The sequence below is a fragment of the Pseudophryne corroboree genome, chromosome 2 (genome assembly GCF_028390025.1).
Source record: "Pseudophryne corroboree isolate aPseCor3 chromosome 2, aPseCor3.hap2, whole genome shotgun sequence".
Classification (NCBI taxonomy): Eukaryota; Metazoa; Chordata; class Amphibia; order Anura; family Myobatrachidae; genus Pseudophryne; species Pseudophryne corroboree.
Window position 1 is genome coordinate 356969121 of NC_086445.1, and position 26021 is coordinate 356995141.

General features: G+C 49.1%; 1 protein-coding gene across 2 annotated transcripts in view; it reads left to right on the forward strand.

Moving 5' to 3' along the window:
* The window catches only part of TUBGCP3 (tubulin gamma complex component 3), a 634372-nt gene that overhangs the window by 71359 nt on the left and 536992 nt on the right, over positions 1–26021 (forward strand). For both annotated transcript variants that reach the window (XM_063953156.1, XM_063953155.1), the window contains exon 3: positions 12602–12669. In XM_063953156.1, the coding sequence (XP_063809226.1) occupies positions 12602–12669 (68 nt within the window). The remainder of the gene's footprint in view (positions 1–12601; positions 12670–26021) is intronic.

A 26021-nucleotide genomic window follows, 5' to 3' on the forward strand; every position in this document is an offset into this window, starting at 1 on the left:
GTATGTGCGGGTCTCCAAGTTTCGTATGGAAACTCTGCGCTCTACTGTTCTGGCCTTGGAGCCTGGGGACTATATGGTCTCCCTGGACATACAGGATGCCTACCTGCATATTTGATTGCGGTGTCTCATCAGCAGTACCTGAGGTTTGCGGTGGGAAACCTTCATTACCAGTTTTGGGCGTTGCCTTTTGGTTTGACAACGGCTCCGCGAGTTTTCACCAAAGTAATGGTGGGAATGACGGATGCACTACGCCGTCAAGGGGTCAGGATCCTACCGTACTTAGACGATTTGTTGATCCTGGCAATTTCCCCAGAACTTCTCCTGTGTCATCTAGATCTGACGGTCCAGTTCATGAAAGCCCATGGGTGGCTAATCAACTGGAAGAATCCTCCCTGGTTCCTGATTGGAGCATGGTACACCTAGGAGCAGTATTGGACTCTCACAACCAACGGGGGTTCTTTTCTCCGGAGAAAGTACTGAAGCTTCAGGACAGGATTCGATGCTTCCTATCTCGTCCGCAAGTGTCGATACATTCGGCAATGCAAGTGCTAGGTCTCATGGTGTCTGCTTTCGACATGGTGGAGTACGCTAAATTCCATTCTCTCCCTCTGCAGAAGTTAATTCTGACCAAGTGGGACGGCCTGCCTCACCGGATCAGGTTTCACATGATCTCCTTGTCTCCGGAGGTCCGCCTGTCACTGAGCTGGTGGCTTCAGGACCAACGATTGAGCAGGGGCCGTCCCTTCTGGATATCCAACTGGGTCCTGCCGACGACTGATGCCAGTCTGCGAGGTTGGGGCACGGTGTTGGAACAACACTCTTCAGGCTCTGTGGACCATGGAGGAGTCTCTACTCCCAATAAATATTCTGGGACTGCGGGCAGTGTTCAATGCGTTTACAATGACCCAGCATCTAATACAGAACAGACCTGTTCAAGTACAATCGGACAACGCCACCACGGTGGCATACATCAATCGTCAAGGCGGCACTCGAAGCCGCATGGCAATGAGGGAAGTATCAAGGATTCTTCAGTGGGCAGAACGTTATCTGCCGGCCATATCTGCAGTGTTCATTCCGGGGGTCCTAAACTGGGGATCGGACTTTCTCAGTCATCAGAACGTTCACGCCGGAGAATGGAGCCTCCATCCAGAGGGGTTTGAACTTCTCGTGGACAAGTGGGGCCTTCCAGATGTGGACCTGATGGCGTCTCGACACAATCACAAGGTTCCGGTTTTCGGAGTAAGGACAAGGGATCCTCAAGCAGCGTTCGTGGATGCTCTGTCAATCCCATGTACTGTAACTTTCGGCTTCCGTATGTATTCCCTCTGGTATCACTCCTGCCCAGAGTAATACGGAAGTTCAAGCAAGAAGGAGGAAACCTACTTCTGGTCGCTCCAGCGTGGCCCAGGCGGCACTGGTTCTCCAATCTACAGGGCCTCTCGTTGGATCGTCCCCTTCTACTTCCACAACGACCAGATGTCCTCGTTCAGGGCCCTTGTGTTTACCAGGGCTTGGCCCGTCTGGCTTTGACGGCATGGCTCTTGAAGCTTCCGTCCTGAGGGCCAAGGGTTTTTCTGAGGCGGTCGTTCAAACTATGTTGAAGGCCCGTAAGCCGGCTTCTGCTTGGATTTACCATAGGGTTTGGAATGCACTTTGTGTGCGTCTCACAATTTTCAAGTTTAGCACGGCCAAATTGTTGGCCTTCCTAAAATAGGGCCTAGACTTAGGCCTTCGTCTGGCCTCGCTCAAGGTTCACATTTCTGCCTTGTCGGTTTGGTTTCGGAGAAAGATTGCTGCCCTACCTGATGTTCATACATCCACTCAGGGTGTTACGGATTCAGCCTCCTTATGTACCACCTGTGGCCCCCTGGGATCTGTCGGTGGTTCTGGAGGCCTTGCAAGAGTCTCCGTTTGAACCTCTTTCCTCTGTTTACCTTAAGTGGCTTTCCCTTTAAGGTGCTGTTTTTGCTGGCTATTTCTTCAGCTAGAAGGGTCTCGTACTTGGATACCTTGTCCTGTAATTCCCCCCCCCCCCCCCCATCTAAATTTTTCACTGTGACCGGGCGGTTCTTAGAACGCGTCAGTTATTTACCTAAGATGGTGTCTTCCACAATATCCAGGAGATTGTGGTTCCGGCCTTTAATTCTCCTGAGTTATCTTCCGAAGAATGATCTCTTGGATGTGGTACGGGCTCTCCGTATCTATGTGAAGAGAACTTTCTCCGTTAGGAAATCTGATTCTCTTTTCTCTAACGTCCTAGTGGATGCTGGGAACTCCGAAAGGACCATGGGGAATAGCGGCTCCGCAGGAGTCTGGGCACAACTAAAAGAAAGCTTTTAGACTACCTGGTGTGCACTGGCTCCTCCCACTATGACCCTCCTCCAAGCCTCAGTTAGATTTTTGTGCCCGGCCGAGCTGGATGCACACTAGGGGCTCTCCTGAGCTCTTAGAAAGAAAGTATATTTTAGGTTTTTTATTTTACAGTGAGACCTGCTGGCAACAGGCTCACTGCAACGAGGGACTAAGGGGAGAAGAAGCGAACCTACCTGCTTGCAGCTAGCTTGGGCTTCTTAGGCTACTGGACACCATTAGCTCCAGAGGGATCGACCGCATGGAACTGGCCTTGGTGTTCGTTCCCGGAGCCGCGCCGCCGTCCCCCTTACAGAGCCAGAAGCAAGAAGAAGTCCGGAAAATCGGCGGCATGAAGACTTCTGTCTTCACCAAGGTAGCGCACAGCACTGCAGCAGTGCGCCATTGCTCCTCATACACACTTCACACTCTGGTCACTGAGGGTGCAGGGCGCTGGGGGAGGGCGCCCTGAGCAGCAATAAAAACACCTTGGCTGGCAAAATAATCACAATATATAGCCCCAGAGGCTATATATGTGATAATTACCCCTGCCAGAATCCTTAAAGCGGGAGAAAAGTCTGCGAAAAAGGGGCGGAGCTATCTCCCTCCGCACACTGGCGCCATTTCTCCCTCACAGCTCAGCTGGAAGGAAGCTCCCTGGCTCTCCCCTGCAGTTTACACTACATAAAGGGTAAAAAAGAGAGGGGGGGCACTAAATTTAGGCGCAGTAAATATTATAGCAGCTATAGGGGACATAATTCAGTTAGTCCCTGCATTATATAGCGCTCTGGTGTGTGCTGGCATAATCTCTCTCTGTCTCCCCAAAGGGCTTCTGTGGGGTCCTGTCCTCTGTTAGAGCATTTCCGGTGTGTGTGCGGTGTGTCGGTACGGCTGTGTCGACATGTTTGATGAGGAAAATTATGTGGAGGCGGAGCAGATGCCTATAGAAGTGATGTCACCCCCTGCGGGGCAGACACCTGAGTGGATGGTTTTATGGAAGGAATTACGTGCAAGTGTCGACTCCTTACACAAAAAATTTGACGACATGCCAAATGCGGGACAGCCGGCTTCTCGGCTCGTGCCTGCCCAGGTGTCTCAAAGGCCATGAGGGGCTCTAAAACGCCCGCTACCTCAGATGGCAGACGCAGATGTCGACACGGATACTGATACCAGTGTCGACGACGATGAGTCTAATCTAATGTCCACTAGGGCCATTCGTTGCATGATTGAGGCAATGAAAGAGGTATTACACATTTCGGATACCAGGTACCACTAAAAAGGGTATTATGTTTGGGGAGAAAACTACCTGTAGTTTTTCCCCCATCTGAAGAATTAAATGAAGTGTGTGAAGAAGCGTGGGCTTTCCCCGATAAAAGATTGGTAATCTCTAAAAAATTACTAATGGCGTTCCCTTTCCCGCCAGAGGATAGGGCACGTTGGGAAACACCTCCTAGGGTGGATAAAGCGCTCACACGTTTGTCTAAAAAAGTGGCACTTCCGTCTCCGGATACGGCCGCCCTGAAGGAGCCTGCGGATAGAAAGCAGGAGGCGATCCTGAAGTCTGTATATACACACTCAGGCATTATACTTAGACCAGCTATTGCGTCAGCATAGATGTGCAGTGCTGCCGCTGCATGGTCAGATTCTCTGTCAGAAAATATTGACATCCTAGACAGGGACACTATTCTGCTAACCATAGAGCATATAAAAGACTCAGATCTCCCTCTGTGCATCTCTCATGTATAAGACTGCCGGCTGGCATCTAAAATAAGTGCATTGTCCATTTCTGCTAGGAGAGGCTTATGGACTCGGCAGTGGACAGGGGATGCAGATTCCAAAAGGCACATGGAAGTTTTGCCTTATAAGGGTGAGGAGTTATTCGGGGATGGTCTCTCGGACCTAGTTTCTACAGCAACAGCTGGGAAGTCAGCATTTTTACCCCATGTTCCCTCACAGCCTAAGAAAGCGCCGTTTTATCAGGTACAGTCCTTTCGGACCCAGAAAAACAGGCGAGGAAAAGGCGGGTCTTTTCTGTCCAGAGGCAGAGGTAGGGGGAAAAGGCTGCAACAAACAGCAGGTTCCCAGGAGCAAAAGTCCTCCCCCGCTTCTTCCAAGTCCGCCGCATGACGGTGGGGCTCCACAGGCGGAGCCAGGTACGGTGGGGGGCCGCCTCAAAAATTTCAGCGATCAGTGGGCTCGCTCACAGGTGGATCCCTGGATCTTTCAAGTAGTATCTCAGGGGTACAAGCTGGAATTCGAGGCGTCTCCCCCCTGCCGTTTCCTCAAATCTGCCTTGCCAACAACTCCCTCGGGCAGGGAGGCTGTGTTAGAGGCAATTCACAAGCTGTATTCCCAGCAGGTGATAGTCAAGGTGCCCCTACTTCAACAAGAACGGGGTTACTATTCCACACTGTTTGTGGTACCGAAACCGGACGGTTCGGTGAGACCCATTTTAAATTTGAAATCCTTGAACACATACATAAAAAGATTCAAGTTCAAGATGGAATCGCTCAGGGCGGTTATTGCAAGCCTGGATGAGGGGGATTACATGGTATCCCTGGACATCAAGGATGCTTACCTGCATGTCCCCATTTATCATCCTCACCAGGAGTACCTCAGATTTGCGGTACAGAATTGCCATTACCAATTCCAGACGCTGCCGTTTGGACTGTCCACGGCACCGAGGGTGTTCACCAAGGTAATGGCGGAAATGATGATACTCCTTCGAAAAAAGGGAGTTTTAATTATCCCGTACTTGGACGATCTCCTAATAAAGGCGAGATCCAGGGAGCAGTTGTTGGTAGGAGTACCACTATCTCAGGAGGTGCTACACCAGCACGGTTGGATTCTGAATATTCCAAAGTCACAGCTGGTTCCGACGACACGTCTACTGTTCCTGGGAATGATTCTGGACACAGTCCAGAAAAAAGTGTTTCTCCCGGAGGAGAAAGCCAAGGAGCTGTCATCTCTAGTCAGAGACCTCCTGAAACCAAAACAGGTGTCGGTGCATCACTGCACGCGAGTCCTGGGAAAGATGGTGGCTTCTTACGAAGCAATTCCTTTCGGCAGGTTCCATGCCAGAATCTTTCAGTGGGACCTGTTGGACCAATGGTCCGGATCGCATCTTCAGATGCATCGGCTAATAACCCTGTCTCCAAAAACCAGGGTGTCTCTGCTGTGGTGGCTGCAGAGTGCTCATCTTCTAGAGGGCCGCAGATTCGGCATACAGGACTGGGTCCTGGTGACCACGGATGCCAGCCTTCGAGGCTGGGGGGCAGTCACACAGGGAAGAAACTTCCAAGGACTATGGTCGAGTCAGGAGACTTCCCTACACATAAATATTCTAGAACTAAGGGCCATTTACAATGCCCTAAGTCAGGCAAAACACCTGCTTCTACACCAGCCAGTACTGATCCAGTCAGACAACATCACAGCGGTCGCCCATGTAAACCAACAGGGCGGCACAAGAAGCAGGACGGCAATGGCAGAAGCCACAAGGATTCTCCGATGGGCGCAAAATCACGTACTAGCACTGTCAGCAGTGTTCATTCCGGGAGTGGACAACTGGGAAGCAGACTACCTCAGCAGGCACGACCTCCACCCGGGAGAGTGGGGACTTCATCCAGAAGTCTTCCAACTGATTGTAAACCGTTGGGAACGGCCACAGGTGGACATGATGGCGTCCCGCCTAAACAAAAAACTAGAGCGATATTGCGCCAGGTCAAGGGACCCTCAGGCGATAGCGGTGGACGCTCTAGTGACACCGTGGGTGTACCAGTCAGTTTGTGTTCCCTCCTCTGCCTCTCATACCAAAGGTACTGAGAATAATAAGAAAACGAGGAGTAAGGACAATACTCGTGGTTCCGGATTGGCCAAGAAGAGCGTGGTACCCGGAACTTCGAGATGATCTCAGAGGACCCATGGCCTCTGCCGCTCAGACAGGACCTGCTGCAGCAGGGGCCCTGTCTGTTCCAAGACTTACCGCGGCTGCGTTTGACGGCATGGCGGTTGAACGCCGGATCCTAAAGGAAAAGGGCATTCTGGAGGATGTCATTCCTACGCTGATTAAAGCCAGGAAAGATGTAACTGTAAAACATTATCACCGCATATGGCGGAAATATGTTGCTTGGTGTGAGGCCAGTAAGGCCCCAACAGAGGGATTTCAGCTGGGTCGATTTCTGCACTTCCTACAGGCAGGAGTGACTATGGGCCTAAAATTAGGCTCCATTAAGGTACAGATATTGGCTCTGACGATTTTCTTCCAAAAAGAACTAGCTTCACTACCTGAAGTTCAGTCATTTGTAAAAGGAGTGCTGCATATTCAGCCCCCTTTTGTGCCTCCAGTGGTACCCTGGGATCACAACGTGGTGTTGAGTTTCCTAAAATCACATTGGTTTGAGCCACTAAAGACCGTGGATCTAAAATATCTCACGTGGAAAGTGGTCATGTTATTGACCTTGGCTTCGGCCAGGCGTGTATCAGAATTGGCGGCTTTGTCATTTAAAAGCCCTTATCTGATTTTCCATATGGATAGGGCAGAATTGAGGACTCGTCCCCAGTTTCTCCCTAAGGTGGTATCTGCTTTTCACTTGAACCAACCTATTGTAGTGCCTGCGGCTACTAGCGACTTGGAGGATTCCAAGTTACTGGACGTAGTCAGGGCCTTGAAAATTTATGTTTCCAGGACGGCTGGAGTCAGGAAAACTGACTCGCTATTTATCCTGTATGCACCCAACAAACTGGGTGCTCCTGCTTCTAAGCAAACTATTGCTCGCTGGATTTGTAGCACAATTCAGCTGGCGCATTCTACGGCGGGACTGCCGCATCCTAAATCAGTTTAAAGCCCATTCTACAAGGAAGGTGGGCTCATCTTGGGCGGCTGCCCGAGGGGTCTCGGCTTTACAACTTTGCTGAGCTGCTACTTGGTCAGGGGCAAACACGTTTGCAAAATTCTACAAATTTGATACCCTGGCTGAGGAGGACCTGGAGTTCTCTCATTCGGTGTTACAGAGTCATCCGCACTCTCCCGCCCGTTTGGGAGCTTTGGTATAATCCCCATGGTCCTTTCGGAGTTCCCAGCATCCACTAGGACGTTAGAGAAAATAAGATTTTACTCACCGGTAAATCTATTTCGCGTAGTCCGTAGTGGATGCTGGGCGCCCATCCCAAGTGCGGACTGTCTGCAATACTTGTACATAGTTATTGTTCACTAAAGGGTTATTGTTGAGCCATCTGTTGAGAGGCTCAGTTATGTTTCATACTGTTAACTGGATATGGTATCACGAGTTATACGGTGTGATTGGTGTGGCTGGTATGAGTCTTACCCGGGATTCAAAATCCTTCCTTATTGTGTCAGCTCTTCCGGCCACAGTATCCTAACTGAGGCTTGGAGGAGGGTCATAGTGGGAGGAGCCAGTGCACACCAGGTAGTCTAAAAGCTTTCTTTTAGTTGTGCCCAGACTCCTGCGGAGCCGCTATTCCCCATGGTCCTTTCGGAGTTCCCAGCATCCACTACGGACTACGAGAAATAGATTTACCGGTGAGTAAAATCTTATTTTTATACGGTTTGGTTTTCACAAACGTGGCTGGCCTGCTTCTAAGCAGACCCTGTCTAGATGGATTAGAATGGTGATTGCACATGCTTATGTACAGGCTGGTCGTCCAGCTCCTGCTACCATTAAAGCCCATTCTACTCTGTCGGTTGGACCTTCTTGGGCGGCCCACCGTGTTGCGACCCGTGAACACTTGTGCAAGGCAGCTACGTGGTCCTCCGTGAACACGTTCATAAGTTTCTATGCCTTCGATACTTCCGCTTCCCAGGATGCGTCCTTTGTACGCAGGGTTCTTGTGCCTGCTACAGTGCGTCCCCTCCCATAAGGAACTGCTTTAGGACATCCCTGATGTTAATCCTTGTGGAGCCCAGTGTACCCCGCAGCAGAAAACGAGATTTATGGTAAGAACTTACCTTTGTTAAATCTTTCTGCGAGGTACTATGGGCTCCACAAGGCGCCCACCCTGACGCACTTAGTGGCTATGCCACACCAACCCAAAGAAGCTGACACCCACTCCTATGGTGAGTGTGTGGTGTAATTGGCTACGAGCGATTGACTTCTGTTACCTGCTACTGCATTGGGCTGGTTATCGAAACTGAGCTCCTGTGCACGGAGGCGGGGTTATAGAGGAGGCGGCGCTGTGCATCTTGGTAACAGTCAAAGCTTTGAGCCTGTTGGTGCCTCGGATCAAGATCCTACTCTACACCCAGATGTTAATCCTTGTGGAGCCCAGTGTACCTCGCAGAAACATTTAACAACTGTAAGTTCTTAACATAAATCTCGTTATTAACAAGCAGTATTGCATATGAACCGGTCCGATAAGCCTATATTAACAATAAAAACAGTATATAGATATATCATCAGGTGTATTAAGGATATACAGTATATGCCAAGCTATATTTTACTGTAATGATAGTTCAGGTTTTAGTGACTGTCGCATGCATTCATATTTGGAAAACATGTTTCAACTGCTTTGGGTGTTAGTCCAAGTGATTAGTAAATATATTCAAAGTTTAAAAATAGGTGTTAGTAATGGTCACTGTCTTGCATATTAGTATTTAAAGTTCAGCTGCAGCAAAATGTTAAGTAAGCAGTCACTTATGATATTGTTTCCATCTCCTCTATCAGTATGTTAGTACAAGAAGGAAGTAACTATGCTACATATTCATATCTACTACTAACATATTGACTGCCGAGATAGAAACAATATTATAAGTGACTACTTACTAACATTTTGCTGCAGTCGCTCCGTCGACCTCCACTGCTGATTGCTGCAGCACTGGTGACTGGGTTAGTGACTTTGGCTGGAGCTCCTCCGCACACAGGGATCCCCCTGTCTGCTGAGGAGCCTGGCGCAGCTGGACGTGCAGGAGTACTGGTAAGGTTGGTCCCTGTTTGGGGAGCCACATAGTTGCAGGTGTCACCACTGATGAGGGAAATCACCAGCGGTGCTGACATTGCTGAAGCGTGGTAGTGGCCATTTGCCCTGATGGGGAGGCTTCTACTGTTAGCCACTGTGCTCACTCTCCGCATATAACTTTCCACAGGGTTACTCCTCCTTTCTTCCCTCCTACAGAGAAACGCTGGGCAGCCATTTTACAGACTTGCCTTTAAGCTGGGTACACAGTGGAAGATATATCTGCAGATCAATCGATCTGCAGGTATATCTGTATACGGTACACACTGACCAACCACCACTGCCATCTGCAGATATATCTGTTGCTGAGGACATTGACCAATAAATCTGGCAGATCGTTGACGTGAAATGTGCCAAATATTCCTGAAATTTACATAATAGGCTGGCCTTCTGAAGAGCACACAGGAAAAGGAAATAGGTTTTTTTTTTCTTCCTCCCACTGTCTGTCTTTCTCTCTCCTTCCTTCTCCCTCTTTCTCACTCCCTCAGTTTCCTACTGTCTCACTCCCTCCTCTTCCATCTCCCACTGTCTTTCTCACACCTTCCGAATATTGCTCTGTGTGTACGCACAAGGGGCCTAATTCAGAGTTGATCGCAACAGCAAATTGGTTAGCAGTTTGACAAAGCCATGTGCACTGCACAGGGGGGGGGGGGGGGGGGCAGATATAACATGTGCAGAGAGAGTTAGATTTGGGTGGGATGTGTTTAAACTGAAATCTAAATTGCAGTGTAAAAATAAAGCAGCCAGTATTTACCCTGCACAGAAACAAAATAACCCACCCAAATCTCTCTTCAAATGTTATATCTGTCACACCTGCAGTGCACATGTTTTTGCCCAACTGCTAACAAATTTGCTGCTGCGGTCAACTCTGAATTACCCCCAATATGCGGATGACCGCGGGCCATGCGACGTCGTCAGGTTTGACTTGCTGCACATCAAACCTGACAATATCGTTGGCATCCTGTAATTAGTGAAGACAGAACATGATTGTTCCGTTCTTCATTAAATTTACCCAAGTGTGTAAGGTCAATATGGGCTGACAGGGATTAGCTCCGATGTCGAAATTAATCCCCGTCGCTCCAGGGGGTACCCAGCTTAACACTGACCAAGGCATTTTCCCCACACATGTTATAAATGGGCAGATAAGAGCAGGATGGGAATCTAGGAATTATATGTCAAAATATTAAGCCTGCACATTCAGGGTTAATATAATAAATGAGCAGGCAACAGGGAAGCCCCAGAATTGTGAATACTTATCACTCATTAACTAAAAGCATTCAATGCTGTTAGTTAAACAGATGGTTTCAAGTAATCTACCATCTGAATGTGATAAAATGGCAATGGGGTAATCATATGGACTAGTATTGTCCAATATGGCTCTAAGTAGTATAGCACTTGCTGATAATGTTACCTAATATTATAGTAGGTATCATCACTGCAGGGCAAGGGTCCTAGCATCTGGTATTGTCCTTACACGATAGGCATCCCAGCAGCAGTACAGTGGGGTTGGGTTCAAAATGCCGGCGGTCAAAATACTGACCGCGGTATCACGACAGAATCCTGACAGGGGGAATGTTACTTACCTCCCCCCCTCATGGCCCCCTTACCCTTACTCTCCCTTCACAAGATAATCGGTTGGGATCCCAGCACTGGTGTGTACCTTGTCGGGATACCGGCGCTCCGAGTAATGTTGGCATTCTGTGTGTCAGTATTTTTCCTGTACAATGGATACACTATCCTTGCACAGTGGCTGTCCTAGCAGCGGGAAGTGGTTAAAATACCACCAGATGATATCCCAGCGATCACAATACAGACGCTGGAGTCCTGGATAGCGGTGGAATGCCGACGCTGGAATATCGGCGACACAGGCTATTCTCCCTCTGTGGGTGTCCGCCGCACCCATGGAGGGAGAATGTATCCTGTGTTAATATAACATGGTGAAGGTACTAGCTCTGCTCATTTCCCCCCCCCCCCCCTCCCCCCCAGCACAAGTCACATCACTGGGCTATTACATGGTCCCCCCTGGGCTGACACCAGCACCCCACGTCAGGTCGTGGCTCCAGCTGACACTGGCACTCCTTCCCCCAGGTCGCAGCTCCAGCTGACACTGGCACCCATTCCCCCAGGTCGTAGCTCCAGCTGACACTGGCACCCCTTCCCCCAGGTCGTAGCTCCTGCTGCAGGCTTCCGCGGTCAGCACCCTCATCCTCCCTTCAACTCACAGATAGTGTCCTGGGCCCCCTGGCAGTAAACTACTTCCCTTTGGCGGCGGGATCCTGACTGTGTAGGCAGAACGGAGGATCCAGTCCCATACTGAAGCTGCTGCTGCTCCCACGAGGACACAGGGCAGGAAAAGGATTTGAATAAGCCCGCCCAGCCAGGTGACATGCTGAGTGGTCGACCAATCGCGCGTCATTGGGTCGGCCATACACACATAACGATGCACAGATATATCGGTCGATATATTGGTCATCGTGTGAGTTGCAGGGCCGGCGCGATATGTCTGTGAACGATTGTGTTCACACATATCGTTGGTACACACTGACCGATGGGCCAGCGATATATCGGACGTTCAATATAACGGCCGATATATCGGCCAATGTGTACCTAGCATCAGTCGGCAGATCTCTGGAGAGAAGTTTGGGCTTCTGGTCTCGGTGTATAATGGGCCCTACACAATGGCTGACATGACTGCACGATATGAACGATCTCGTTCATTAATGAACGAGATAATGTTCATATCGTGCATTGTGGAGGCTACAGCAATGAAGGATGCGCGGCCTCGCATTCGCTGTGCATGCAGGCCAATATGGGCGATCTCGTCCATATTTGCCTGCAGTTCTATGGAGCCGTGTGACGGGGGAAGTGAAGTAACGTCACTCCCCCCCGTCACTGCCCCCCTGCCACCAGGTTGCCCGTCGGGCGGATCGGCCAGTGTGTAGGGCCTATAACTCACTCAGAGGTCTGGTTCTACAAATTGGCTTCTTCCTGCCTTGTTAGGGACTGGTTTATGAGCGCTATTTGCTCATTGTAGCCTAGTGAAACCTATCACCATTGCACCACTTACAGGTTACTTCTGACTTTTGTTTTTTTTGTTACTTTGCTTCAGTATCCAGAAATATTTGCAGCAGTTGATCTTTAGAACATTAGGCATTGCAGTGAATGGTACTTGATGGCTATATAATTGTTTCATTTTGAGACTGTGAAGATGTAATATGTTGAATAACAAAACATGCCATTTACTCAGTGTTTTTTGTGTTTTTAAAAATAATTTTTATTGCAGTTGTGAGACAGAGAAGAGATGCAGATGGTGCTCTGTTTTCAGAGCTTCACAGGAAACTCCAGTCACAAGTATGTTATTGAACAGTTGTGCAGTATTTGAAATATTTCAATAATTCTACTTCTCTTCTAGCATTGGTGTTCTCAGCAGCAGTCAGGGGGTGGTGAGGGGTGGGTGTGTGTGTGTGTGTGAGGGATTATGGAGACAGACAGACACGGCACTCAGGCTAAATCCCACAGGTTACTCGCCAGGTGCCCTCCGAATTAGGCTGCAAGGCTCAAAGCCACATGTAAATGCATTTACTGGCCGCACTCTGGACTTCAAAGGATGGAAAAAAAATCCACCAACACATCCTGGTTTACATCAGGGTTTCAGTGCGTCCGCACTTTTATCAAGATTCAGTGAACAATACATGATATTACACACCTACCAATTATATACCACCAGGGAAGCAAACGTGCCCGGCGTCACCTTCCCGCCACAGTGTAAGGCGCAAGTCAGTGACTTCAGGCAAACCCGTAACTCCGTTGCCCAACAACAGTTCTAAACATTGAAAGTTAAAAACATTCAGATAACCACTAACTCATCAGGGTATTGTAAACAAATACAAAGTATCTAGACACATAATAAAACATGAAACAACCATGGGATCAATAATCATTGTGAGTAAGTACACCGTCATAGCAGCGGGCACAGACCAGTGACGACAACCAGCCACATAATCTTTTGTTGCATAGCAACATAGTAACACCAAACTTATAGAGAACAAGGCACATCTACAAAGTAATGATCATTGTATCAATGGTTCGTATAGTATAATGACAGACCCAGCTCCTGCAAAAGAAATATTGCACATAAACACAAATCAACAAGAATGCCTACACTGTTAAACTGTTTGAAACAAACTCTCATAAGAAGCAATGTAGACCCATAGACTCGTTTAACCCTCTAGAGGACAAAGTCCCCAGACTCTCAATCCATTGAACCTCGCGCTGGAGCAATAACTTTTTCCTATCTCCCCTTCTCAAAGGAATGGGGATAATGTCTATTATTCTATATTTGATGGCCGTTAGACTGTCTCGCCACGGCAAAATGCCGGGGCAAAGGTTGATCACTCGTACCTTTACAGAGAGCTGCTTTTATAGCAGGGAGATGAAGCGCCATTCTTTCCCTAAATTGGCGTTCAGTCTTACACACATATTGTAGTGAGCAAGGGCAGGTGATCACATAAATAACGAATTGACTCGTGCAAGTAAGATGGTGACGAATGGAGAATTTCTTTCCTGAGAACGGATGATGGAACACTGACCCGGGTTGCAAGAATCCACAGGTGGTATAGTGCGGGCATCGGAAACACCCAGGTTTAGGATTACCCAGGAATGTTTTATTTTTGCCCATATTGGTAATGTCCGTTCGCACAAGAGAAATTCTCAGATTCTTACCCCTACGGTAACGAGGCATCAGAGCCGAGCTATTTAGATTTAATCCAGGGTCAGTTCATATTAGGGGCCAATATTTCTTGGCAGTTTTAGTAATCACGGGACTTATGTCATACACCAACCAAATTTGTTACCTCTATTTCTCTATCGTCCTAGTGGATGCTGGGGTTCCTGAAAGGACCATGGGGAATAGCGGCTCCGCAGGAGACAGGGCACAAAAAGTAAAGCTTTAGGATCAGGTGGTGTGCACTGGCTCCTCCCCCTATGACCCTCCTCCAAGCTTCAGTTAGGTTTTTGTGCCCGGCCGAGAAGGGTGCAATCTAGGTGGCTCTCCTAAAGAGCTGCTTAGAAAAGTTTAGCTTAGGTTTTTTATTTTACAGTGAGTCCTGCTGGCAACAGGATCACTGCAACGAGGGACTTAGGGGAGAAGAAGTGAACTCACCTGCGTGCAGGATGGATTGGCTTCTTTGGCTACTGGACATTAGCTCCAGAGGGACGATCACAGGTACAGCCTGGATGGTCACCGGAGCCTCGCCGCCGGCCCCCTTGCAGATGCTGAAACAAGAAGAAGGTCCAGAATCGGCGGCATGAAGACTCCTCAGTCTTCTTAAGGTAGCGCACAGCACTGCAGCTGTGCGCCATTTCCTCTCAGCACACTTCACACGGCAGTCACTGAGGGTGCAGGGCGCTGGAAGGGGGGCGCCCTGGGAGGCAATGAAAACCTATTTTTGGCTAAAAATACCTCACATATAGCCTCCGGGGGCTATATGGAGATATTTAACCCCTGCCAGAATCCGTTAAGAGCGGGAGACGAGGCCGCCGAAAAAGGGGCGGGGCCTATCTCCTCAGCATACAGCGCCATTTTCCCTCACAGAAAGGCTGGAGGGAAGGCTCCCAGGCTCTCCCCTGCACTGCACTACAGAAACAGGGTTAAAACAGAGAGGGGGGGCACTAATTTGGCGTTAGAAATATATAAAAAAGATGCTATAAGGGAAAACACTTATATAAGGTTGTCCCTATATAATTATAGCGTTTTTGGTGTGTGCTGGCAAACTCTCCCTCTGTCTCTCCAAAGGGCTAGTAGGTTCTGTCCTCTATCAGAGCATTCCCTGTGTGTGTGCTGTGTGTCGGTACGTGTGTGTCGACATGTATGAGGACGATGTTGGTGAGGAGGCGGAGCTATTGCCTGTAATGGTGATGTCACTCTCTAGGGAGTCGACACCGGAATGGATGGCTTATTTAGGGAATTACGTGATAATGTCAACACGCGGCAAGGTCGGTTGACGACATGAGACGGCCGACAAACAATTAGTACCGGTCCAGACGTCTCAAAAACACCGTCAGGGGTTTTAAAACGCCCGTTTACTTTAGTCGGTCGACACAGACACAGACAGGGACACTGAATCCAGTGTCGACGGTGAATAAACAAACGTATTCCTTATTAGGGCCACACGTTAAGGGCAATGAAGGAGGTGTTACATATTTCTGATACTACAAGTACCACAAAAGAGGGTATTATGTGGGATGTGAAAAAACTACCGTAGTTTTTCCTGAATCAGATAAATTAAATGAAGTGTGTGATGATGCGTGGGTTCCCCCCGATAGAAAATATGGGCGGTATACCCTTTCCCGCCAGAAGTTAGGGCGCGTTGGGAAACACCCCTTAGGGTGGATAAGGCGCTCACACGCTTATCAGAACAAGTGGCGGTACCGTCTATAGATAGGGCCGTCCTCAAGGAGCCAGCTGACAGGAGGCTGGAAAATATCATAAAAAGTATATACACACATACTGGTGTTATACTGCGACCAGCGATCGCCTCAGCCTGGATGTGCAGAGCTGGGGTGGCTTGGTCGGATTCCCTGACTAAAAATATTGATACCCTTGACAGGGACAGTATTTTATTGACTATAGAGCATTTAAAGGATGCATTTCTATATATGCGAGATGCACAGAGGGATATTTGCACTCTGGCATCAAGAGTAAGTGCGATGTCCATATCTGCCAGAAGATGTTTATGGACACGACAGTGGTCAGGTGATGCAGATTCCAAACGGCACAAAGGTGTATTGCCGTATAAAGGAAGAGGAGTTATTTGGGGTCGGTCCATCGGACCTGGTGGCCACGGCAACTGCTGGAAAATCCACCGTTTTTTACCCTAAGTCACATCTCTGCAGAAAAAGACACCGTCTTTTCAGCTTCAGTCCTTTCGTCCCTATAAGAGTCATATCTGCCCAGGGATAGAGGAAAGGGAAGAAGACTGCAGCAGGCAGCCCATTCCCAGGAACAGAAGCGTTCCACCGCTTCTGACAAGCTCTCAGCATGACGCTGAGACCGTACAGGACCCCTGGAATCCTACAAGTAGTATCCCAGGGGTACAGATTGGAATGTCGAGACGTTTCCCCTGCGCAGGCTCCTGAAGTCTGCTTTACCAAGGTCTCCCTCCGACAAGGAGGCAGTATGGGAAACAATTCACGAGCTGTATTCCCAGCAGGTGATAATTAAATTACCCCTCCTACAACAAGAAAAGGGGTATTATTCCACACTATATTGTGGTACTGAAGCCAGAAGGCTAGGTGAGACCTATTCTAAATCTAAAAAAATTTGAACACTTACAAAGGTTCAAATCAAGATGGAGTCACTCAGAGCAGTGATAACGAACCGGGAAGAAGGGGACTATATGGTGTCCCGAGACATCAGGGATGCTTACCTCCATGTCCCAAATTTGCCCTTATCACTAAGGGTACCTCAGGTTCGTGGTACAGAACTGTCACTATCAGTTTCAGACGCTGCCGTTTGGATTGTCCACGGCATCCCGGGTCTTTACCAAGGTAATGGCCGAAATGATGGTTCTTCTTCGAAGAAAAGGCGTCTTAATTATCCCTTACTTGGACGATCTCCTGATAAGGGCAAAGTCCAGGGAACAGTTGGAGGTCGGAGTAGCACTATCTCGGATACTGTTACAACAGCAGGGGTGGATTCTAAATATTCCAAAATCGCAGCTGATCCCGACAACAAGTCTCCTGTGCTTAGGGATGATTCTGGACACAGTCCAGAAAAAGGTGTTTCTCCCGGAAGAGAAAGCCAGGGAGTTATCCGAGCTAGTCAGGAACCTCCTAAAATCAGTGCATCATTGCACAAGGGCCATGGTAAAAAAATGGTGACTTCCTTCGAAGCAATTCCAGTCGGCAGATTTCATGCAAGAACTTTTCAGTGGGATCTGCTGGACAAATGGTCCGGATCGCATCTTCAGATGCATCAGCGGATAACCCTATATCCAAGGACAAGGGTGTCTCTCCTGTGGTGGTTACAGAGTGCTCATCTTCTAGAGGGCCGCAGATTCGGCATTCAGTTTTGGATGTTGGTGACCACGGAGGCCAGCCCGAGAGGCTGGGGAGCAGTCACACAAGGAAAAAATTTCCAGGGAGTGTGATCAAGTCTGGAGATTTTTCTCCACATAAATATAGCTAAGGGTAAATTTATAATGCTCTAAGCTTAGCAAGACCTCTGCTTCAAGGTCAGCCGGTATTGATCCAGTGGGATAAAACATCACGGCAGTCGCCCACGTAAATAGACAGGGCGGCACAAGAAGCAGGAGGGCAATGGCAAAAACTGCAAGGACTTTTCGCTGGGCGGAAAATCATGTGATGGCACTGTCAGCAGTGTTTCATTCCGGGAATGGAAACTGGGAAGCAGACTTCCTCAGTAGGCACGACCTCCACCCGGCAGAGTGGGAACTTCATGGGGAAGTTTTCCACACGATTGTAAACCGTTGGGAATTACCAAAGGTGGACATGATGGCGTCCCGTCTGAACAAAAAACGGGACAGGTATTGCGCCAGGTTAAGAGACCCTCAGGCAATAGCTGTGGACGTTCTGGTAACACCGTGGGTGTACCAGTCGGTGTATGTGTTCCATCCTCTGCTTTTCATACCTAAGGTACTGAGAATTATAAGACGTAGAGGAGTAAGAACTATACTCATGGCTCCGGATTGGCCAAGAAGGACTTGGTACCCGGAACTTCAAGAGATGCTCACAGAGGACTTATGGCCTCTGCCGCTAAGAAGGGACTTGTTTCAGCAAGTACCATGTCTGTTCCAAGACTTACCGCAGCTGCGTTTGACGGCATGGCGGTGGAACGCCGGATCCTAAGGGAAAAGGCATTCAGGAAGAGGTCATTCCTACCCTGGTCAAAGCCAGAAAGGAGGTGACCGCACAACATTATCACCACATGTGGCGAAAATATGTTGCGTGGTGTGAGGCCAGGAAGGCCCCACGAAGAAATTTCAACTCGGTCGATTCCTGCATTTCCTGCAAACAGGAGTGTCTATGGGCCTCAAATTGGGGTCCATTAAGGTTCAAATTTCGGCCCTGTCGATTTTTCTTCCAGAAAGAATTGGCTTCAGTTCCTGAAGTCCAGAAGTTTGTCAAGGGAGTATTGCATATACAACCCCCTTTTGTGCCTCCAGTGGCACTGTGGGATCTCAACGTAGTTCTGGGATTCCTCAAAACACATTGGTTTAAAACCAGTCAAATCTGTGGATTTGAAGCATCTCACATGAAAAGTGAACATGCTCTTGGACCTGGCCTGGACCAGGCGAGTGTCAAATTGGTGGTTTTTTTTCTCAAAAAAGCCCATATCTGTTTGTCCATTCGGACAGGGCAGAGCTGCGGACTCGTCCCCAGTTCTCTCCCTAAGGTGGTGTCAGTGTTTCACCTGAACCAGCTTATTGTGGTGTCTTGCGCCTACTAGGGACTTGGAGGACTCCAAGTTGCTAGATGTGGTCAGGGCCCTGAAAATATAGGTTCCAGGATGGCTGGAGTCAGGAAAACTGACTTGCTGTTATCCTGTATGCACCCAACAAACTGGGTGCTCTTGCTTCTAAGCAGACTTTTGCTAGTTGGATGTGTAATACAATTCAGCTTGCACATTCTGTGGCAGGCCTGCCACAGCCAAAATATGTAAATGCCCATTCCACAAGGAAGGTGGGCTCATCTTGGGCGGCTGCCCGAGGGGTCTCGGCTTTACAACTTTGCCGAGCGGCTATTTAGTCAGGGGCAAACACGTTTGTAAAATCCTACAAATTTGATAACCTGGCTAAGGAGGACCTGGAGTTCTCTCATTCGGTGCTGCAGAGTCATCCGCACTCTCCCGCCCGTTTGGGAGCTTTGGTATAATCCCCATGGTCCTTTCAGGAACCCCAGCATCCACTAGGACGATAGAGAAAATAAGAATTTACTTACCGATAATTCTATTTCTCGGAGTCCGTAGTGGATGCTGGGCGCCCATCCCAAGTGCGGATTATCTGCAATACTTGTACATAGTTACAAAAATCGGGTTATTATTGTTGTGAGCCATCTTTCAGAGGCTCCGCTGTTATCATACTGTTAACTGGGTTCAGATCACAGGTTGTACAGTGTGATTGGTGTGGCTGGTATGAGTCTTACCCGGGATTCATAAATCCTTCCTTATTGTGTACGCTCGTCCGGGCACAGTATCCTAACTGAGGCTTGGAGGAGGGTCATAGGGGGTGGAGCCAGTGCACACCACCTGATCCTAAAGCTTTACTTTTTGTGCCCTGTCTCCTGCGGAGCCGCTATTCCCCATGGTCCTTTCAGGAACCCCAGCATCCACTACGGTCTCCGAGAAATAGAATTATCGGTAAGTAAATTCTTATTTTCTCTGACGTCCTAGTGGATGCTGGGAACTCCGTAAGGACCATGGGGAATAGCGGGCTCCGAAGGAGGCTGGGCACTCTAGAAAGATTTGACTACCTGGTGTGCACTGGCTCCTCCCACTATGACCCTCCTCCAAGCCTCAGTTAGATTTTGTGCCCGGCCGAGGTTGGATGCACACTAGGGGCTCTCCTGAGCCCTTAGAAAGAAAGTATAGTTTAGGTTTTTTATTTTCAGTGAGACCTGCTGGCAACAGGCTCACTGCAGCGAGGGACTAAGGGGAGAAGAAGCGAACTCGCCTGCTTGCAGCCGGATTGGGCTTCTTAGGCTACTGGACACCATTAGCTCCAGAGGGATCGACCGCAGGCCCAGTCCTTGGTGTTCGGTCCCGGAGCCGCGCCGCTGTCCCCCTTACAGAGCCAGAAGCAAGAAGAGGTCCGGAAAAACGGCGGCAGAAGACATCAGTCTTCACTAAGGTAGCGCACAGCACTGCAGCTGTGCGCCATTGCTCCTCATACACACTTCATACTCCGGTCACTGAGGGTGCAGGGCGCTGGGGGGGGGGCGCCCTGAGAAGCAATAATAACACCTTGGCTGGCAAAAACTCCACAATATATAGTCCCAGAGGCTATATATGTGGAAAATACCCCTGCCAGAATATGAAAAAAAGCGGGAGAATAGTCCGCGGAAAAGGGGCGGAGCTATCTCCTGCAGCACACTGGCGCCATTTCTCCTTCACAGATCCGCTGGAAGGAAGCTCCCTGGCTCTCCCCTGCAGTCTACACTACAGAACAGGGTAAAAACAGAGAGGGGGGGCACTAAATTTAGGCGCAGTATATATATATTATATAAAAAAAGCAGCTATAGGGGACATAACTCAGTTAGTCCCTGCATTATATAGCGCTCTGGTGTGTGCTGGCATACTCTCACTCTGTCCCCCCAAAGGGCTTTTGTGGGTCCTGTCCTCATTCGGAGCATTCCTTGTGTGTGTGCGGTGTGTCGGTACGGCTGTGTCGACATGTTTGATGAGGATAATGATGTGGAGGCGGAGCAGATGCCTTTAGAAGGGATGTCACCCCCTGCGGGGCAGACACCTGAGTGGATGGGCTTATGGAAAGTAATGAGTGCACGTATAGACTCCTTATATAAGAAAATCGACGACATGCCGACTTCTCAGCTCGTGCCTGCCCAGGCGTCGCATGGGTCGTCAGGGGCTCTAAAACGCCCGCTACCTCAAGCAGACCCAGATGTCGACACTGATACTGACACCAGTGTCGATGACGATGAGTCTAACCTGATGCCCACTAAGGCCATTCACTGCATGATTGAGGCAATGAAAGAGGTGTTATACATTTCTGATATAACTACAGATACCACTAAAAAGGGTATTATGTTTGGAGAGAAAAAACTACCCGTAGTTTCTCTATCGTCCTAGTGGATGCTGGGGTTCCTGAAAGGACCATGGGGAATAGCGGCTCCGCAGGAGACAGGGCACAAAAAGTAAAGCTTTACGATCAGGTGGTGTGTACTGGCTCCTCCCCCTATGACCCTCCTCCAAGCCTCAGTTAGATTTTTGTGCCCGGCCGAGAAGGGTTCAATCTAGGTGGCTCTCCTAAAGAGCTGCTTAGAAAAGTTTAGCTTAGGTTTTTTATTTTACAGTGAGTCCTGCTGGCAACAGGATCACTGCAACGAGGGACTTAGGGGAGAAGAAGTGAACTCACCTGCGTGCAGGATGGATTGGCTTCTTGGCTACTGGACATTAGCTCCAGAGGGACGATCACAGGTACAGCCTGGATGGTCACCGGAGCCTCGCCGCCGGCCCCCTTGCAGATGCTGAAACGAGAAGAGGTCCAGAATCGGCGGCAGAAGACTCCTCAGTCTTCTTAAGGTAGCGCACAGCACTGCAGCTGTGCGCCATTTTCCTCTCAGCACACTTCACACGGCAGTCACTGAGGGTGCAGGGCGCTGGGAGGGGGGCGCCCTGGGAGGCAAATGAAAACCTTTTTTGGCTAAAAATACCTCACATATAGCCTCCGGGGGCTATATGGAGATATTTAACCCCTGCCAGAATCCACTAAAGAGCGGGAGACGAGCCCACCGAAAAAGGGGCGGGGCCTATCTCCTCAGCACACAGCGCCATTTTCCTCACACAGCTCCGCTGGTCAGGAAGGCTCCCAGGCTCTCCCCTGCACTGCACTACAGAAACAGGGTAAAACAAGAGAGGGGGGGCAAAATTGTGGCAAAACTATATTATTAAAGCAGCTATACAGGGAGCACTTATTATAAGGCTATCCCTGTCATATATAGCGCTTTTGTTGTGTGCTGGCAAACTCTCCCTCTGTCTCCCCAAAGGGCTAGTGGGGTCCTGTCTTCGTTAAGAGCATTCCCTGTGTGTCTTGTGTGTGTCGGTACGTGTGTGTCGACATGTATGAGGACGATATTGGTGTGGAGGCGGAGCAATTGCCAAATATGGGGATGTCACCTCCTAGGGGGTCGACACCAGAATGGATGCCTTTATTTATGGAATTACGGGATAGTGTCAACACGCTAAAGCAGTCGTTTGACGACATGAGACGGCCGGACAATCAATTAGTGCCTGTCCAGGCGCCTCAAACACCGTCAGGGGCTGTAAAACGCCCTTTGCCTCAGTCGGTCGACACAGACCCAGACACAGGCACTGATTCCAGTGGCGACGGTGACGAATCAACCGTATTTTCTAGTAGGGCCACACGTTATATGATTTTGGCAATGAAGGAGGCGTTACATATTGCTGATACTACAGGTACCACAAAACAGGGTATCATGTGGGGTGTGAAAAAACTACCTATAGTTTTTCCTGAATCAGATGAATTAAATGAGGTGTGTGATGAAGCGTGGGTTGCCCCCGATAAAAAAATGCTAATTTCAAAGAAGTTATTGGCTTTATACCCTTTCCCGCCAGAGGTTAGGGCGCGCTGGGAAACACCTCCTAGGGTGGACAAGGCGCTCACACGCTTATCAAAACAAGTGGCGTTACCCTCTCCTGAGACGGCCGCACTTAAAGATCCAGCAGATAGGAGGATGGAAAATATCCAAAAAAGTATATACACACATACAGGTGTTATACTACGACCAGCTATAGCGACAGCCTGGATGTGCAGTGCTGGGGTAGCTTGGTCAGAGTCCCTGATTGAAAATATTGATACCCTGGATAGGGACAATGTTTTACTGTCTTTAGAGCAAATAAAGGATGCATTTCTTTATATGCGTGATGCACAGAGGGATATCTGCACACTGGCATCACGGGTAAGTGCTATGTCCATTTCGGCCAGAAGAAGTTTATGGACGCGACAGTGGTCAGGCGATGCGGACTCAAAACGGCATATGGAAGTTTTGCCGTATAAAGGGGAGGAGTTATTTGGTGTCGGTCTATCGGATTTGGTGGCCACGGCTACAGCCGGGAAATCCACCTTTTTACCTCAAGTCACTCCCCAACAGAAAAAGACACCGACTTTTCAACCGCAGCCCTTTCGTTCCTTTAAAAACAAGAGAGCAAAGGGATATTCATATCTGCCACGAGGCAGAGGAAGGGGGAAGAGACAGCAACAGGCAGCTCCTTCCCAGGAACAGAAGCCCTCCCCCGCTTCTACAAAAGCCTCAGCATGACGCTGGGGCTTCTCAAGCGGACTCGGGGGCAGTGGGGGGTCGTCTCAAGAATTTCAGCGCGCAGTGGGCTCACTCGCAGGTAGATCCCTGGATCCTGCAGATAATATCTCAGGGGTACAGGTTGGAACTAGAGACGGATCCACCTCGCCGTTTCCTGAAGTCTACTTTACCAACGTCCCCCTCCGACAGGGTGACGGTCTTGGAAGCCATTCACAAGCTGTACTCTCAGCAGGTGATAGTCAAGGTACCCCTTTTACAACAAGGGAAGGGGTATTATTCCACTCTATTTGTGGTACCGAAGCCGGATGGCTCGGTAAGACCTATTCTAAATCTGAAATCCTTGAACCTGTACATAAAGAAGTTCAAGTTCAAGATGGAGTCACTCAGAGCAGTGATAGCGAACCTGGAAGAAGGGGATTTTATGGTATCCTTGGACATCAAGGATGCGTATCTCCACGTTCCAATTTACCCCTCACACCAGGGGTACCTCAGGTTCGTCGTACAGAACTGTCACTATCAGTTTCAGACGCTGCCGTTCGGATTGTCCACGGCACCTCGGGTCTTTACCAAGGTAATGGCCGAGATGATGATTCTTCTTCGAAGAAAAGGCGTATTAATTATCCCATACTTGGACGATCTCCTAATAAGGGCAAGGTCCAGAGAACAGCTAGAGATGGGATTAGCACTGTCTCAAGAAGTGCTAAAACAGCACGGGTGGATTCTGAATATTCCAAAATCCCAGTTAATTCCGACAACACGTCTGCTGTTCCTAGGGATGATTCTGGACACGGTTCAGAAAAAGGTTTTTCTCCCGGAGGAAAAAGCCAAGGAGTTATCCGAGCTTGTCAGGAACCTCCTAAAACCAGGAAAGGTGTCTGTACATCAATGCACAAGAGTCCTGGGAAAAATGGTGGCTTCTTACGAAGCAATTCCATTCGGCAGATTCCACGCAAGAATTTTCCAGAGGGATCTGTTGGACAAATGGTCAGGGTCGCATCTTCAGATGCACCAGCGGATAACCCTGTCTCCAAGGACAAGGGTATCTCTTCTGTGGTGGTTGCAGAGTGCTCATCTATTGGAGGGCCGCAGATTCGGCATACAGGATTGGATCCTGGTGACCATGGACGCCAGCCTGAGAGGCTGGGGAGCAGTCACACAAGGAAGAAACTTCCAGGGCGTGTGGTCGAGCCTGGAAACGTCTCTTCACATAAACATTCTGGAACTAAGAGCAATCTACAATGCTCTAAGCCAGGCAGAACCTCTGCTTCAAGGAAAACCGGTGTTGATCCAGTCGGACAACATCACGGCGGGCGGCACAAGAAGCAGGAGTGCAATGGCAGAAGCTGCAAGGATTCTTCGCTGGGCAGAGAATCATGTGATAGCACTGTCAGCAGTGTTCATCCCGGGAGTGGACAACTGGGAAGCAGACTTCCTCAGCAGACACGACCTTCACCCGGGAGAGTGGGGACTTCATCCAGAAGTTTTCCACATGCTGGTAACCCGTTGGGAAAGACCAATGGTGGACATGATGGCGTCTCGCCTCAACAAAAAACTGGACAGGTATTGCGCCAGGTCAAGAGATCCGCAGGCAATAGCTGTGGACGCGCTGGTAACGCCTTGGGTGTACCAGTCGGTGTATGTGTTTCCTCCTCTGCCTCTCATACCAAAAGTATTGAGAATTATACGGCAAAGAGGCGTAAGAACGATACTAGTGGTTCCGGATTGGCCAAGAAGGACTTGGTACCCGGAACTTCAAGAGATGATCACGGAAGATCCGTGGCCTCTACCTCTGAGAAGGGACTTGCTTCAGCAGGGTCCCTGTCTGTTTCAAGACTTACCGCGGCTACGTTTGACGGCATGGCGGTTGAACGCCGGATCCTAAAGGAAAAAGGCATGCCGGAAGAAGTCATTCCTACTTTGATTAAAGCAAGGAAGGAAGTAACCGCGCAACATTATCACCGCATTTGGCGAAAATATGTTGCGTGGTGCGAGGATCGGAGTGCTCCGACGGAGGAATTTCAACTGGGTCGATTCCTACATTTCCTGCAATCAGGATTGTCTATGGGTCTCAAATTGGGATCTATTAAGGTTCAAATTTCGGCCCTGTCGATTTTCTTCCAAAAAGAATTGGCTTCAGTTCCTGAAGTCCAGACTTTTGTTAAGGGAGTGCTGCATATACAGCCCCCTGTGGTGCCTCCAGTGGCACCGTGGGATCTCAATGTTGTTTTGGACTTTCTCAAATCTCATTGGTTTGAACCACTAAAAACTGTGGATTTGAAATATCTCACATGGAAAGTGACCATGCTACTAGCCCTGGCTTCGGCCAGGAGAGTGTCAGAACTGGCAGCTTTATCTTACAAAAGCCCATATCTGATTTTCCATTCGGACAGGGCAGAACTGCGGACTCGTCCGCATTTTCTCCCTAAGGTGGTGTCAGCATTTCATCTGAACCAACCTATTGTAGTGCCTGCGGCTACAAGCGACTTGGAGGACTCCAAGTTTGTTGGACGTTGTCAGAGCTTTAAAAATATACATTTCAAGGACAGCTGGAGTCAGGAAATCTGACTCGCTGTTTATACTATATGCTCCCACAAGTTGGGCGCTCCTGCGTCTAAGCAGACTATTGCTCGCTGGATTTGTAGTACGATTCAGCTTGCACATTCTGT